This window comes from Podarcis raffonei, chromosome 16, assembly GCF_027172205.1.
Source record: "Podarcis raffonei isolate rPodRaf1 chromosome 16, rPodRaf1.pri, whole genome shotgun sequence".
Taxonomy (NCBI): domain Eukaryota; kingdom Metazoa; phylum Chordata; class Lepidosauria; order Squamata; family Lacertidae; genus Podarcis; species Podarcis raffonei.
Window position 1 is genome coordinate 19,396,839 of NC_070617.1, and position 17,530 is coordinate 19,414,368.

Here is a 17,530-nt window from a genome sequence, read left to right on the forward strand (position 1 = left end):
CTGAGAATCACTCATCCTTCCTAATAATGAGAGCTGTCACTGGCGCTGCTCCCTAGGAAATGATTTTCTCGGTAAATATTTAGCCTGTAACTGATTTATGGGTGGAGAGAGGGAGAAAAAAGAGGAACCCTCCAGAAACTTTGTTGGGCTAGGAGCAGGGCTCCAGGGAGCGGGGCTGAGTACAACATTGTGGGGATGTGTTTGTGTGTGTGCTGGGGGTGTAGCCCCACTTAGCTGTCCTTAACAGGCCTGGTTTGGAGGCTCCAGCTGGTGCAAAGTGCCGTGGCTAGAGTGTTGGTGGGGAAAATCCATTGCTAGGACGTAACCCTGGAGCTCTGGGGTTGTGATTCCCGCATTGCAGGATGTTGGGCTAATGACCCACGGGTTCCCCTCTGACTCTATGTGTTATGTACTGAAGTTCTCACCCTGGGCCAGCAGAGGGATACTATAGATAGTTATGCAAATAAGGGATCGAAATTGACGTTCAGTGATTGGATAGTTTTAGAAAATTGTTACAGTTACGTTGTACTGGAGCTCTATATAAGCTGGCTGACTGAACCTTTCAGTTCAGTTCAGTTCTGGCCTCTGAATAAACAAGAGCTGTTTGAAGAATCACTGTGTCGTCTGATATGTTCACCCACAACTTAACACTATGATTCCAGATCTATGATTCCATGCCCCAGTGGGAAACCCACAAACAGGGTCCTCTACACCTGCAATTGCCAACAACTTGTATTCAGAGGCATACTGCCTCCAACATCGGAGGCACAACAGAGCCATTCATGGGTAGCAGCCATTGATGAAGCCTCCAACTCCATCAATAAAATAATAAGTGCACCAGAAGAGCCCTGTTGGGTCTGGGCAAGGGCCCATCTAGCCCAGAATCCACTGCTCACCATGGCCAACCAGATGCCACAATCGGAAAGCTACAAGCAGGACCTGAATGCAACAGCACTCTCCCCACTGTTGGTTTGCAGAGGCTATCCATAGGCATTGTGTCTCCTGAAGCAGAAGTAGAACATACTCATCATGGCAAGCAGGACGTGAGTGCAATGGAGCTGTCCCCACTTGTGATTCCCCCAGTGACTGAGACTCAGAGGCACGTTGCCTCCCAACAGCAGGAGCTATTATTTTTCATCTCCCTGTCTCTTTGGGACACAAGAGTGTTTGTGGCTTTGAGGACCGCTGCCGTCTGCTCCGACTCTCGGATCTCAGGCCCGGAGCGTCTCCCTTTCCTCTCACTCTCGCATGGAATCGCAGCTGCTTGTAGAGATGAACACAAAGGAGTCTCTTGACATGACAGTCCTTCTCACAACTTGTCACTGGCAAAGCACTTCCAGCCCGCCTGGTTTTCAGTGTTTGTCATTGAGATCTGAGGTGCTGGATGTGCTGAAAGTCTCTTTCTCTGTGTGTGTGTGTGTGTGTGTGCCTCTTCTGTGGGATGTGTGAGACTGATGGCATCGTTGGTGCTAATGACCCAAAACTGAGTGATAAATGGGAAGGTTTTGGGAGAAGAATATGAGCTTCTGCAGAGTCATGTTCGTAGAATAAATGCTGCAGAAAGGCGTTGAGTTGAAAGTGGAGACTCAAGAAGGAGGCGTTGGCCTGCCCAGTAGGGAATGAGAAGTGTCTGTGCTTTTTGTGGTGGCTTTCAATGACTACTAGTCACACTGCCTATATTTTCCCTCCAGTATGCCTTTGACTTCCAGGGACTGGGAATTGCAGGTGGGGAGTGGGGCTTGTTATGAAGACCCCTGAATGTAGCAGTGCTCTGGAGATCAACTGCAGGGGCACCAGAGCCCACCTGTATAGCAGACCTCCAACAATATACCGTATTTTTTGCTCTATAAGACTTACTTTTTCCCTCCTAAAAAGTAAGGGGAAATGTGTTTGCGTCTTATGAAGCGAATGCAGGCTGCGCAGCTATCCCAGAAGCCAGAACAGCAAGAGGGATTGCTGCTTTCACTGTGCAGCAATCCCTCTTGCTGTTCTGGCTTCTGAGATTCAGAATATATTTTTTCTTGTTTTCCTCCTCCAAAAACTAGGTGTGTCTTGTGGTCTGGTGCGTCTTATAGAGCGAAAAATACAGTAATTATGTTGTCTGATTTTTACTCCTTTTATGTTGTTGTTGTTGTTGTTGTTGTTGTTGTTGTTGTTGTTGTTGTTACTCCAGTTGTTAGGTTTTCTTTGCTGCAATTTGTACTTGTTAGTCACATCAAGCTCAATTTTATTATAACGACATAAGGATGTAAGATGCTCAAAGAGATCACTGAAACAATGCTGAGAAGTACCAGGTGAAAGATGCTCAATAAAACTGGCAGCTGAATTCCGAACTAGTCCAAATTCCCAAACATCCTTCATAGCCTGGTCTGCGTTGATACCCCAACCCGCTTTTGGAGTAATCTCACCTGGGTGTTACAGAAACATGGAGAAAAGTGACAGAATTCGGTTCTCTCGGGGAAGGCTGTGGCAGCATGACAGGTTTCAGGGGGTCCTAAGCAAAGTGCCAGCCATGACCCCTCAATCTGGATGCAACCCACATGTAGAGTTGGGGGCTCAAGGGGCACCAGGTGGGGAGCCAGGTCAGGTCCAGGGCTCAGAGCTGACAGATGGACATTAGGAGATCCCTGGACCTGAGGCTATCAGGCAGGAGAAGCCAGAATTACTTTGCAGACCACAAGGCCCTGTAAGGCCACAGTCAGGACCCCTTACAGGCACCTTTTCCTGATGCACTAGATGCCCCCACGGCCCCTCACTAGACCAGGGGCACCTAGCATGTGGGAGCCTATGGAATTAAGAAGGAGCTCCCATCTTCAGGCCAGAGTCCCTGAAGTTCTCCACAAGCATATGGAGCCTGGAGGTGATAGCTTGGAGGCAGGAGCTTGTAAGATCTCATTCTGTGGTCCACCTCTCTTGGGGAGTCTTGAGTCATTTACTTGGAGCCATCCATGGCATTGTTTCAGACCAAAATATGGCAGCACTCTTGCTCTCTCTCCTTCTGTGGTTTCTAGCAACTGGGGCCCAGAAGCATGCTGCCTTCAACCATAAAGGTAGAACATTGCCATCAGGACTAGTAGCCATTGATAGACTTCTCCTCCATGAATTTGTCCAATCATCTTTTAAAGCCATCCAAATTGGTGGCCAACTTTGGTCTCCTATGAGAGCGAGTTCCATTAACTATGTATGTTCTGCATGGAAGTCCTTTATTTTATCTGTCCTGGTTCTTCCAACATTCAGCTCCATGGTATGCCCACCAGTTTGAGGGTTATCAGAGAGGGAGAAACATGTTTCTGTGTCTTCTTACTCGATATCATGCATCATTTTTTCCACCTATATCATGCTGCCTCTTACTCTCTTTAAACTAAAACCCCGAGCCTGCTGGATCAGGCCAATGGCCCATCTAGTCCAGCATATGGTTCTCACACTGGCCAGCCATATTCCCCAACTGGAAACCTGGAAGCAGGACCCAAGGACGAGAGAGAAAGAGATCCCTCCAATCCACTTTCTCCAGGCCAGACATAATGTTCTAATTTTATAGCATGCAGCTTCTTCCTCACCTTTTCTCGCAACTAAAAAGCCCCAGACGCTGTAGCCTTTTCATAGGAGAGCGGCTCCATCCCCATCGATCATTTTGGTTGCCCTTGTTCTGAACCTTACCCAGGAGGTCCCAGGAAGGTGGTGGCTGGGCCTTGGCCATAGCGTGGCTATTGTTAGGACAGCGTGAATGATCCTGTTCCAGCTGGCAGGGGTCATAGGAGGAGTAATGCCGGCCACCGAGCCTGGAGGTTGCACAACCTCCCTTTGATTCAATTGTCCTTTGGGCTAATGAAAGCAATTGGCTGCAGTGGGTCCCCTATCCAGCACAAGATGTGGAAATGAGCGTCACATTTTCCTGTGCTAGGAAACAATTAGCACATTAGGGAGAGGTTGTATAATTGTTTTTCTTTCTCTCCCCCCTCACCTCCCTCTTTTGCAAGCTACTTTGGCCGGCTCTGGAGGTTCTGCAATGCAGTCATTTCCTACGGAGGGCTTCTCCAGATGCCCAGGGATCTGATGGGCATGTGCTGCCAACAGGCACACAGGAAGGATGTCTGCTGTAGGCTGGGAGGGCAAGCACCTGGCACCATCACCTTCCCTTTGCGTGACCTTTTAGGGCCCCTTTCTCTTCTCCGCACTTAGAAAACATAATGAGTTGGGATCCTAAATCTGGAACCTGAATATAGATTTATTTCTAATGCAGCTTTTCATCCATGCGCAGAACGACAACATTCGCGTAGTGCCATTGGTGCATCACGCGACAATGGGGCAGTTCGTTGTGGAAAAGCCAACAAGAGATCCTGGTGCACTTTAATCATCACCAGCAGTTTCATGCTGAAGTCTCCCTTGGAAACTTTTTGTTGGTCAAGACACTGAGGTCCAGCTCTGAGGGCCTCTTGGTGGTTCCCTCACCTTGAGAAGTGCAGTTACAGGGAACCAGGCAGAGGGCCTTCTCGGTAGTGGCGCCCACCCTGTGGAACACCCTCCCACCAGATGTCAAGGAGATAAACAATTATCTGACTTTTGGAAGACATCTGAAGGCAGCCCTGTTCAGAGATGTTTTTAAGGTTTAATGTTTTATTATGTTTTTATATATGCTGGCAGCCGCCCAAAGTGGCTGGGGCAACCCAGTCAAGATGGGTGGGGTACAAATAATAATATATAGCAACAATAATAATTTTTTATTTATACCCTGCCCATCTGGCTGGGTTTCCTCAGCCACTCTGGGCGGCTCCCAACAGAATCATCATCATCATCATCATCATCATCATCATCATCATCATCAAGCAACAAAACATCAATCATTAAAAACTTCCCTAAACAGGGCTGCCTTCAGATGTCTTCAAAAAGGCAAATAGTTTTTTATTCCCTTTACATCTGATGGGAGGGCGTTCCACAGGGCAGGCGCCACCACCAAGAACGCCCTCTGCCTGGTTCCCTGTAACCTCACTTCTCGCAGTGAGGGAACTGCCAGAAGGCCCTCGGAGGTGGACCTCAGTGTCCGGGCTGAACGATGGGGGTGGGGACGCTCCTTCGGATATACTGGGCCAAGGCCGTTTAGGGCTTTAAAGGTCAGCACCAACACTTTGAATTGTGCTCAGAAATGCACTGGGAGCCAATGTTGGTCTTTCAGGACTGGTGTTATATGGTCTCGGCGGCCACTCCCAGTCACCAGTCTAGCTCCTGCATTTTGGATTTGTTGTAGTTAATAAAAGTAATAGTAATCATCATCATCATCATCATCATCATCATCAACAACAGCAAACTGCAATACAACTGGTATTCAGTATGACCTGGTATGAGGCATCTTCTGCAGTTTCTATGAGACCATCAACCTTTGTGAATCATTCACACTTGCTACAGCTCCCCCCATGATGATGGCTACCTACTGTAGAATCTCCAGCTTCTGATTATATAATGTTTTTTGTTGGGGAGGGATGGGGGGCCAAGAGGGTGTCTGCCAACCATCCTTCACTTTTAGAGATCCTATTTCAGCGAAGCATTTAATACTGTGCTCCATCATAGCCGGCTTACAGGAGTGTGCTCCCCGATCTAGGAAGTTAACAAGGTTTTTGCTTAGAGCTCAGCGTCGCTGCTTGGCTGAACTTGCACGGTTCGAAGGAGGGGGGCAGGGAGAGCTCTCCACAAAGAGGGAAATTGCCTAGGAGACAGAGATGGATTGAGGCGGCTATTCCTAAAACACCTGTCACTTGGGTGTAGGGGGCAGGAGGAGGCGCAAGATGTATCATCCCAGTCTTGACATAAATCAGGGTGTTTGCAGCCTAGGCAAGATAAATTGGGAAGAGTTAATGGAGAAATAGCTGAGCAGAAATGGCCCCAGTTGACTTTGTCGGGGCTGAGTTCCAGCGGCCCGTTCCCTTTCCCGCCACAAGAGGGTGGAATGATCCGTCCTGCTTCCTGGTGAAGAGGCCCCCTATTCCTGCATAGGCAACTGAGATGCAGAAAGAATTCTGCTCCCAGAAATTCTCCTTTGCCAACGCCAGGGTTATCTCTGAGTGAATGTCTCTCAGACAAGTGGGACCCGCTGCACAATATAACAGTGTTGAGTGCTAAATTTTAAATTAGCAATAATCATGCCTCAGATTAACCTCATTGGCTTTTGTTTCAGCCAGGCTCTCTCCCAGCACACTCCGTTCCATCCACCCTCACTCCCATTTTTTTTTAAAAAAACCATTTATTTTTGTTCCACCTTTATCTCCCAAGGATACCCCAAGGATATCAAGGTGGTGTACATGGTTCTCCTCCCCCTCCCCATTTCATTTCATCTTCACAACAACCCTGGGAGGTTGGCTTGGCTAAGAGACGGTGACTGGTCCAAGGTCATCTGGTGAGCTTCATGGCTGGGTTGGGTTTTCAAACTCTGCTCTCGAAGCTTCTGTAAATCTGGGACTGTCCCTGGGAAATAGGGACACTTGGAGGGTCTGAGATCTGCACCGTTCTATCCCATTAAAAGCCCGAGCAAACAACTAGAACACCTTCTGTCTGAAACCTGCAAGAGAGATCCCTAGAAACTTTTGGTGGCTGACCACTGTCAGAGGCAGGATGCTAAGCTAGGTGGGTCTTTGGACTGCTCTGTTGGAGCTTCATGTCTGTTTCTTCTGACCTGGCCTCTCCTTTACTTACATGTTGTTGTTTTCCAAGCCATGCAAACTACCGTGCTTTTCCGTCCCCATGTATAAGACTCCCCCTATTTGGGGGGACTCACATTTAAGAAAATGGGGGGAGATGGCACAGAGTTGTTGAGCTTTTTTTGGGGGGGATTGCCAAGAATCACTCACCCACACGAGGCACAAAATCTGCCTCCCGTCTGTCCTATCGCCAATCGCCCGCCCAACTGCCGGAGCGTCAGCCAATCAATACCACCCATTGATGCAGCAACCAATAACATGCACAATAGCCGCTGACAGCAACCAATCTAACTTCCACCCTATGCACTATCCATGTATAAGATGACCCCCACTTTTTAGCATGATTTTTAATGAAACAAACATAATATTATATAGTGGCACCTTGGTTTACAACCATAATCTGTTCCGGAGATCCGTTTGTAAACCAAAACAGGTTGTAACCCAAGGTGCGCTTTGGCCAATGGGGCCTCCCCCAAAAAATTGTTCATAATCAAATAAAAATAAGGTTGGAATCCAAAAAAAAAGGTTGCAAATCGGGACGTGCACTTCCGGGTTTGACATGTTTGTAATCCAAAATGTATGCAAACCAAGACTTATGCAAACCAAGATACCACTGTACACAGAAAAGTACGGTATGAATTATCTTCCTTCTGCTGTGGTTCTTCCTCATGTCTTACCTTCTCCTTTTCCCGCAGAGTGAAGAAAAAGAACAAGCCGTTGAACCTCAAGATCCACAACAGCGTCGGGAGCTGTGAGAATATCCCTGCCCAGCGCTCCCCGCTTCTCTCAGAACGCTCCCTACGGTCTTTCTTCGTTGGACACCCGCCTTTCCTCCCTTCCACCCCTCCTGTCCACACGGATGGCACCTTCTCCACTAGTAAGTCAGCCCTGATGTGGGGCTACAGTGGGAGAGGAGGAAGGGGAGCGGGTTGGTAATCATGCCAGAGCACTGAGCATGTATTGCAGGGGGTGGGGCCCAGATAACCCTCTGGGGTCCTTTCCGATCCTACAATTCCGTCGAATTCCATGAGGGTGCCTGGGGGCTGGCGAGAGTCTTTCCAAACAGGCCTTGCTTCCAGAACTGGCTTTCACTACACAGGGTGGAATGAAAGTAGCCACGTTTCTAGATAAGAAAGCCGAACCCTATTTTTTGCAATGGTTTGTGTGTTGGTTTAGAGAGTGCCCCAAAAGATCGCTGATCAGTCCCTCTAATTCCAGTCCCCGGGCGATAAAGTCTCATTTGTTACGTAGCCAATAAATTTGCTTACTTATTTATTTCATAACATTTCATGCACGGCGAGACCATAACCAAAACGCGCCCCCCAAAGGAAACCTCCAAGCTATTTGCAAATTATATATATATATATATATATATATATATATATATATATATATATATATATATATATGATGAGAGCAAGAGTTGAAAACAACTGTTTGAAAGAGTAACACATAAAAATAAGATCGACGATAGCCTAAAAATCGTATTGAAACTAGAATTCAGCATTCTGAATGTCCTGATAGGCTTGCTTCAACAAAAATATTTCCAGCAGGGGCTGAAAAGGGCACATCAAAGGAGCCTGCCCAATGTCAATAGGCAGGGAGTTCCAAAGGTTGGGTGCAGTTGGGTGCAGTTTTCATACAAATTCATACAAATTCCACCCATTCATGAGAGACTCAGGAGTGTAGTGGCAGACTGAGACAGATGAGGAAGGGGAACAGGAGCATGACATAGAGCAGTGATTCTCAATCTGTGGGTCCCCAGATGTTGTTGGACTACAACTCCCATCATCCCTGAGCTCTGGCCTTGCTAGCTAGGGGTGATGGGAGTTGTAGTTCAACAGCATCTGGGGACCCACAGGTTGAGAAAGGCTGACCTAGAGGGTGAACAGAGGCTGGAGAAGGCCACTACCTCCCCTTCCCTCGATCTGGCTGCCCCAGCTGGGGAATTGAAACTCCCATCGCCACTCTTCCCCTTCCAAGGAAAGGAGCAGAGTAGTGGAAGCTGGGAAGGGCATCCGTCCATCGCTAGGGGTAGGGGAGGGCACAGTGCAGCATGGTCACCCAGGATGCAAAGAGACACATCGTGGCCCAGTGTCTGCAAGCTTAGTGGTCTCATAAGGCACTAGAGCAGGGGTCTGCAAGATTTACCTAACTCCAGCGGAGATCTGTCCATGGGCCAGATTGCGCTCTCTCTTTGTGATTTCTGGCATCTGTGTCTGTGCAGATGCAATTTCCGGCATCTGCGCATGCACAGACACGATTTCCGGCATCACGGAAGCGAGTCCCCGCGCCATGCTGTGCCGGTTTAGTACAGCACGCGGGGACTCACTGAGCGGGTGGCTTGGTTCGGGGGTGGCTCATGGACCGGTTAAATGACCCCCGTGGGCTGCTTGTGGCCCATGGGCCTTAGGTTGCCTACCCCTGTACTAGAGTCTCATGAGCAAGCATGCCTTACCATCTTTGTAAGCTTGGTGAGCAGGTGTGGCAACTTATTGGGACGACTTTGTTGCTTCTATGCCATTCTGACCTCCTTGCCATTCTTGGTCTCTTTTGACTTGGACTGCTGCATTGATTCCTGCATTGTTGGGGTTTGGACTAGATGACCTTTGGGTTACCTTCAAGCTACAATCTTAGCCCAACTAGCTTTGCCTTTCCTGTCATCAAGCCTGAGTGTAATGGCTGCTGTGACTCATTACCTGTTTCTAAGGGTGGGGGACTTGGGTGGCGCTGTGGTCTAAACCACTGAGCCTCTTGGGCTTGCCAATCGGAAGGTCAGCGGTTCAAATCCCCACGACAGCGTGAGCTCCTGTTGCTCTGTCCCAGCTCCTGCCAACCTAGCAGTTCGAAAGCACACCAGTGCAAATAGAGAAATAGGTACTGCTGTGGCGGGAAGGTAAATGGCGTTTCTGTGTGCTCTGGAACTCATCACAGTGTCCCATTGCACCAGAAGCAGTTTAGTCATACTGGCCACATGACCCAGAAAGCTTTCTGTGGACAAATGTTGGGTCGCTCGGCCTGAAGTGAGATTAGTGCCGCAACCCATAGTCACCTTTGACTGGAATTAACCATCCAGGGGTCCTTGACCTTTACCTTCTAAGGGTGGATCTATGCATAGGAAAATAACCACTATAAATACGTCAGAAATTAGATCGTTATAACAAAAGGGAAAAAAACCTATGGAAAACCACGTAGAAAAATTTTCTGCTCTCTGGTGCCATCTGGTGTTGCATATTCATAATACATTCAAATCGTTGTTCCTGTACTAATGTAGCTGAGTTCCCAGTCTATATATCTTATCTTTACCTCAATAAAGATTTCTTCCTCAAGGAAGAACCTCTGCTGTTGTGGAGTAGACAGGCAGACACTAGTAGGCTTGGGAAGAACACTGCAGTTTGCAAAAGCACAAAACGTATTTTTAAACACACAAACCCTGGGGAAAAATTACCCCCAAACAGTCTGTTGCCTGACTGTCGGAGGGGGCAAGTTGGAAAACTAGGTGCATGGGAGTAATACAATGGAGTGTTCTGGGAAAGGGCAAAGATGGCCAGTTGGAACAGCAAACAGGAGCACTTGGTGCTGCAACACTCTGTTGTTGGATCCACTTCTTTATTTAAAATATAAATGATCCTGCCGCATCAGGCCAATGGCCCATCTAGTCCAGCATCCTGTTCTCCCAGTGACCAACCAGATGCCTGTTGGAAACCTCTAAGCAGGACCTGAGCACAAGAGCCCTTTCCTCTCCTGCGGTTCCAAACAACTGGTATTCAGAAGCATTACTGCCTCTGGTGGTTCAAGTAGAACATAACCATTGTGGTGAGTAGTGGGAAGCCTTCTCCTCCATGAATTGGTCTAACACAGGGGTCGGCAACCTAAGGCCCAGGGGCCGGATGCAGCCCAATCGCCTTTTAAATCTGGCCTGCGGACGGTCCAGAGTTAGAGCCAGTGTGGTGTAGTGGTTAAGAGCAGTAGACTCGTAATCTGGTGAACCAGGTTCGCTTCCCCGCTCCTCCACATGCAGCTGCTGGGTGACCTTGGGCCAGTCACACTTCTCTGAAGTCTCTCAGCCTCACTCACCTCACAGAGTGTTTGTTGTGGGGGAGGAAGGGAAAGGAGAATGTTAGTCGCTTTGAGACTCCTTCGGGTAGTGATAAAGCGGGATATCAAATCCAAACTCCTCCTCCTCCTCTTCTTCTTCATCATCATCTTCTTCTTCCAGGAATCAGCGTGTTTTTACATGAGTAGAATGTGTCCTTTTATTTAAAATGCATCTCCAGGTTATTTGTGGGGCATAGGAAATTGTTCATTTCCCCCCCCAAAATATAGTCTGCCCCCCCACATGGTCTGAGGGACGGTGGACCGGTCCATGGCTGAAAAAGGTTGCTGACCCCTGGTCTAACCCTCTCTTAAAACCATCTAAGTTAGCGACCATCACTGCCTCCTGTAGGAGCAAGTTCCATAGTTTAACTATGTGCTTTCTTTTATCTGCTCAGAATCTCTCAACTACATCTGTATAGCAGACCTCCAACAATATAATTCTGTCATCCTTTTTTTTTAAACTTCTTTTTAAATTACTTTTGTTAGGTTTTCTCGGCTGTGATTTATATCTTTATTTGTTAGCTGTCTTGAGTCTTATCTTATTGTAACAAGGGAGGATATAAATGCTCAGAGAAAGGAAACAAAACAATTCCAAGTAGTACTGGGTGAAAGATGACTGAACCGGTAGGTCCCTATTCATAAAACTGGCAGCCATATTCTGGACTAATCCAAACTCCCAAACACTCTTCCTAGCCGGCTCTACATGAATGATGCATTTAAAAAACCACCAAATTAATCTACTGTAACTTGGACATTACAAAAGCATGGAGAACGGTGGCAAGATCAGGCATAAGAACATGGGCTGATGACCCATTTTGTCTATCACCACCACCGCCATCACTTTTAATTTGTACACCGTCTTTCTATCTTACAATACCCAAGGCAGTTTACAAGCTGAAGAGACAAAGAATGCACACCTTATAACAATTGAATGCAATACAAAAATCTGATAATAAAACATAACTTTAAAATCTGCAAGCTACATCAAATAAAGTAACATTCAACATTCATTAGACTAGTATAGAATAATATTAAATATCAGCATATAAAAATTAAACAGAAATCCACTCTTAACAATTACAATTAATCATTTCTAAACTACAATCAATAAAACAACGGCAAGCCACAGTGCATAAAATAATACAATACAAATTGAGAAGCAGAGACTGGAGGGTGGGGCAAGGAAGGTGGAAGGAGGCCTTGCCCGACCCCTCAGCATCTTCATGTCACTGTTTTGTTGTTGTTGTTTAGTCATTTGGTCGTTTAGTCGTGTCCGACTCTTCGTGACCCCATGGACCAGAGCACGCCAGGCACTCCACCTGCCCACCCGCAAAGGGGGATGCCTGGCCAGCTGCATGGCCCATAGATCATCACAGCTGCGCAAAGCGGCTCAGGGCTGGCAGATCCAAGTGCAGGGCAAAAGGTAAAGGGACCCCTCACCATTAGGTCCAGTCGTGGCCGACTCTGGGGTTGCAGCGCTCATCTCGCTTTATTGGCCGAGGGAGCCGGCGTTCGGCTTCCTGGTCATGTGGCCAGCATGAATAAGCCACTTCTGGCGAACCAGAGCAGCGCACGGAAACATTGTTTACCTTCCCGTCAGAGCGGTACCTATTTATCTACTTGCACTTTGATGTGCTTTCGAACTTCTAGGTTGGCAGGAGCAGGGACAGAGCAACAGGAGCTCACCCTGCCGCGGGGATTCAAACTGCTGACGATTCTGATTGGCAAGTCCTAGGCTCTGTGGTTTAACCCACAGCGCCACCCGCGTCCCTACAAGTGCAGGGTAGATGTGCGTTTTGGAAAACATTGTGCAAACATGGATGAAAGACCTGGTGCTGCAAACACAGTAAGTGCACCGTAAACTGGAGTTTGAACACAACCCAAGCTTGCCTTGTTGTTGTTTAGTCATTTAGTCGTGTCCGACTCTTCGTGACCCCATGGACCAAAGAGTGCCAGGCACTCCTGTCTTCCACTGCCTCCCGCAGTTTGGTCAAACTCATGCTGGTAGCTTTGAGAACACTGTCCAACCATCTTGTCCTCTGTCATCCCCTTCTCCTTGTGCCCTCCATCTTTCCCAACATCAGGGTCTTTTCCAGGGAGTCTTCTCTTCTCATGAGGTGGCCAAAGTATTAAAGCCTCAGCTTCAGGATCTGTCCTTCCAGTGAGCGCTCAGGGCTGATTTCCTTCAGAACAGATAGATTTGATCTTCTTGCAGTCCATGGGACCCTCAAGAGTCTCCTCCAGCACCATAATCCAAAAGCATCAATTCTTCGGCGATCAGCCTTCTTTATGGTCCAGCTCTCACTTCCATACATCACTACTGGGAAAACCATGGCTTTAACTATATGGACCTTTGTTGGCAAGGTGATGTTTCTGCTTTTTAAGATGCTGATGCTGTGTTAAGATGCTGTCACATGGCACTGTGGCCAACATCAAACAGGAGCACTTGGCGCTGCAACATTCTGTTGTTGAATCCACTTCTTTATTTGAAATATAAATGATCCTGCTGCATCCGGCCAGTGGCCCATCTAGTCCAGCATCCTATTCGCACAGTGGCCAACCAGATGTCTGTTGGAAACCTTCAAGCAGGACTGAGCACAAAAGCCTCTCCCCTCCTGTGGTTTCCAGCAGCTGGTATTCAGAAGCATTGCTGCCTCTGACCACGGAGGCAAAGCATAGCCATTGTGGCTAGTGGCCATTTCTTTCATATGTCAGCGAGAGAAGGGAGGGGGGAAGAAACCCCATCCATGCAGCAAATGTCGTCAAAACAGGAGAAGACGTCCAGATGGAAGGGGTCAGGCCATCAGCGTTGCTGCCTGCCATCGGTGTTGCTGAGGTTTCCCTTCTGGCAGTTTTTGCTGACGTCGCCGGTGACATGGCATGCCCCAGATCGCCAAGCCAAGCTCCTGCTTATCTCCCGGGGGGGACGTGATTTCCTTCACAAGTTAAATAGCAGCTCCAAAGGCATTTCTGTGGGCTGTGTGTGTGCCTTCTGGCTCTTGACATCAATTGGCTGTTGAGATCTTTCTAGAAGCAGCCAGGCCTTTCTTAGCATCATACAGTGGTACCTCTGGTTACATTTGCTTCAGGTTACATACGCTTCAGGTTGCAGACTCCGCTAACCCAGAAATAGTACCTTGGGTTAAGAACTTTGCTTCAGGATGAGAACAGAAATTGTGCTCTGGTGGCACGGCAGCAGCGGGAGGCCCCATTAGCTAAAGTGGTACCTCAGGTTAAGAACAGTTTCAGGTTAAGTACGGACCTCTGGAACGAATTAAGTACTTAACCTGAGGTACCACTGTGTGTGTGTATATATATGTGTGCACATGTGTGTGTGTATCTGTTTTTTAACATATCATTTTCAACAATTATTAAACATACTTTTATATCTTATACAATTTTTTTGACTTCCATCAATCACATCTGAAAATTTTCCAATCTTATCCACTTAATTTACATTTCTTACTTTCACTATTACATTTAAGTATCATAACTAATATCTCTCTTCTTTCTCTTCTTTGCAATATTTCATATATTCCTCCTTATAAAACTTCTTGTAGTTCTACTTGCGTAATTACAGTTGCTCTTCAAATAATTCGTATATTTCTTCCAATCTTCTGTGAATCCCTGGTCCCGCAGGTTTCGAATCCTTCCTGTCATTTTGTCCAATTCTGTGTATTCCATTAATTTCATCTGCCATTCTTCTTTCATCAATATTTCTTCTTGCTTCTATTTCTGGGCCAACAATATTTTCTTAGCATCTTCTTATCTCCCATCCTCAGAGCTGCAGGGAGAAGGCGGATACTTCGGGAGCTGTTGCCGTATTTTGCCTGGATGAGGAAAGTGGTTGAGTGTTGTGTCTCAATGCTGGGGGGGGAGGGTCTGCCTTGCATGCAGATGCTCCCAGCTTCAATCTTCGGCATCTCCAAGCAGGACTGGGGATGCCCCCCCCCGTCCATCTGAAACCCTGGAGGGCACAGACTACTGATGGACCAATGGTCTGACTCTGTATAAAGCAGCTTCCTTCGCCCATGTTTAAATCAGTGCTTTCCCCCAGTACCATGAGGACTAGAATCTTGCTGTTATTTTTAAAGGAACCTCCACAGCTTAATGGTAGAGCATTGGCTTTGCCTGCAGAACGTCCCAGGTTTAATCCCCAGCATCTCCAACTAGGACTGAGCATGTCCCCTGCTTGAAAACCTGGAAAGCCAGTAGAGACAGTGCTGAGGTAGGATTGACAGATGGGTCTGATTCTGTATCAGGCAGCTTTCTATGTTCCTACATTGGATTGAGCTGCTGTTTCCCCAGCTCTTTCCCTACAGTGCCCAAGATTATTGAATTCACTGTTTAAGCCCAGTAGAAAACAGGTTCCCGTGCCAGCAGAATCACTGGCTACCTGAAACATGGCCTTCTCGGTGGTGGCCCCAAGCTTTCCAAGTAAGTCTCGTTCTACCTAGGAATAGATGAATGTGTCAATTTTAGTTTCTCTCGATTTCTCATTTTTCCAATCTTTAGTTCAACACATCAGTTTGCATTTTTTTTTTAAAGTCCACATGAAGTTTTGTGCAATTTTTTGTGGACATTTCACCTAATAGACATCATTTTGTATGCATTTTTGCCCGATGCCTGCATTTCCCAGCCTGTTTCTCCTATAACAGAATGTACCTTCATACATTCTTTTTTTTGCTGGTAGAAGAAAATCCCCCTTTGATTGTTGTTGTTTTTTTGGACGGAGAGCTACATCTCACAGTTTGGAGAAGTGCAAATATTGAAGAAGAACTGTATTTTGGTCCCTGTGTGTTGTTTTCGGGAAGTATGAATTAGTCAACAAACTCCCCCCCCCCTTAGCTCTGCCCCCTCTTTGACAGTGGGCAAAGGTGGTGCTCATTTTCTGACAGCCCTGGCAGTTTCCCTCCTGGTGCTGCATCTAATTAGCTGTTTCCTACTGTGTCGTGCTATTTGTTCAGTTCTGTATAGTTATAAAAACCATCACTGGTTTTGATTGTTACATACTTTTGCATTATGCAATGAGGCACTCCAAAGTGTCTAGCTTTTCAGCAGTGACCACACCTTGGAAATGATATCGAAGTTGCTGCTTCACAGCAACTCTTTGGTAGGTCGTGTCCCTACGAGCATAGCTGTCAACTTTTCCCGTTTTTCAAGGGAAAGTCCCTTATTCCAAATAGGATTCCTCGCAGGAAAAGGGGAAAGTTGACAGCTATGCCTATGAGGCAGTTGCAGGGACTGAAGGTCCATGCCTTCCCCCAGCAGCCTAAGTCTCCTCCTCTCCTGGGTCTTTCCCAGGCAGCCTGAGACTATGCTGGTGTGTCCACCATTGCTTCTTCTGCTTCATACCTCTCCTGTCTGGGAGACCAGGGTTGCCAGTGTGTGTGTGTGGGAGCTTGTTGCAGCAGGAGGGGGAGACACCCTGGCTTCTTCACCAATCTGATTTATCTCTGCCTCTTGGCTTCCCTCTTCCCTCTTCTCCTGCTTCCACTTCCGCTTCTGGGCTGCTCTCTGCCCCAGCCTCTCCCTGCTCACTAAACCCTGTTGCCTCTTCAGCTTTCAACACCACCTCCTCCCAGTCTTCTTCCTCTGACCACTCACCAGCGGGGGCAGATTCTTACTGCTGCCCAGCCGATTTAATTATTCTCATCTTTCCTAGGTCTCTCCCCTCTGCCACCCGCTCTCCAAAAATCCTCAGTGACATCCCCCCAACCTGCCCGATTTCCTCCATTAGTACTCTCTACAGAATTGCGACTTTCCTATTATTAAATTGTCAGTTTGCTTTAAAGGGCTTGACTCGGAGATAATGTAGAAGTGTGTATTTTGCTGGGCGACTTCACCTCTTTTGACCCCCTTTGCTTGCCACCCGCAAGGAGACGCAACAAGGTGTTTAGGACATGCTGTTTGGCTGCATTCGGGAACGGCAGATCAGCAGGTTAAGAGCTGGGTGTGTTTGAAACATCAGAGCGCTTAATGGCTAAAAGCACTTTCTTCTCGTGGAAGCCTCACTTTTCTTCTTAGATTCCCAACGGGATGGGGCGATGTTGGGTTCCTCCCTGCTTTCATTCCCTTGTCTGAGTGGCTTCCCATGTTACTGGAAGTGTGAGGTTCAGCTTTCCTGACAATATAGATGGATATTTCATAGAAACATAAAATCTTAGAGTGGGAAGGCACACCAAGGGTCATCTAGTCCAACCCTCCGCAATACAGGAATCTCAGCTAAAGCATCCATGGCAGATGGCCATCCAACCTCTGCTTCAGAACCTCCAAGGAAGGAGAGCCCACCACCACTTGTGGGAGTCTGTTCCTCTGCTGAACAGCTCTTACTGTCAGAAAGTTTTTCCGAATGTTTAGTCGGAATCTCCTTTCTTGCAATTTGAAGCCATTGGTGCGAGTCCTACCATCCAGAGCAGGAGAAAACAAGCATGCTTCTTCCTCCATTTGACAGCCCTTAAGATATTTGAAGGGACATGGGTTTCGCTGTGGGTTAAACCACAGCGCCTAGGACTTGCTGATCAGAAGGTCATGGTTCGAATCCCCACAATGGAGTGAGCTCCTGCCAACCTAGCAGTTCGAAAGCACGTCAAGTGCAAGTAGATAAATAGGTATTGCTCCAGCGGGAAGGTAAACGGTGTTTCCGTGCGCTGCTCTGGTTCGCCAGAAGCGGCTTAGTCATGCTGGCCACATGACCCAGAAGCTGTACGCCGGCTCCCTTGGCCAATAAAGTGAGATGAGCGCCG

General features: G+C 47.5%; 1 protein-coding gene across 2 annotated transcripts in view; it reads left to right on the plus strand.

Moving 5' to 3' along the window:
• The window catches only part of KSR2 (kinase suppressor of ras 2), a 190,982-nt gene that overhangs the window by 80,536 nt on the left and 92,916 nt on the right, over positions 1-17,530 (plus strand). For both annotated transcript variants that reach the window (XM_053368015.1, XM_053368016.1), the window contains one exon: positions 7,382-7,563. In XM_053368015.1, the coding sequence (XP_053223990.1) occupies positions 7,382-7,563 (182 nt within the window). The remainder of the gene's footprint in view (positions 1-7,381; positions 7,564-17,530) is intronic.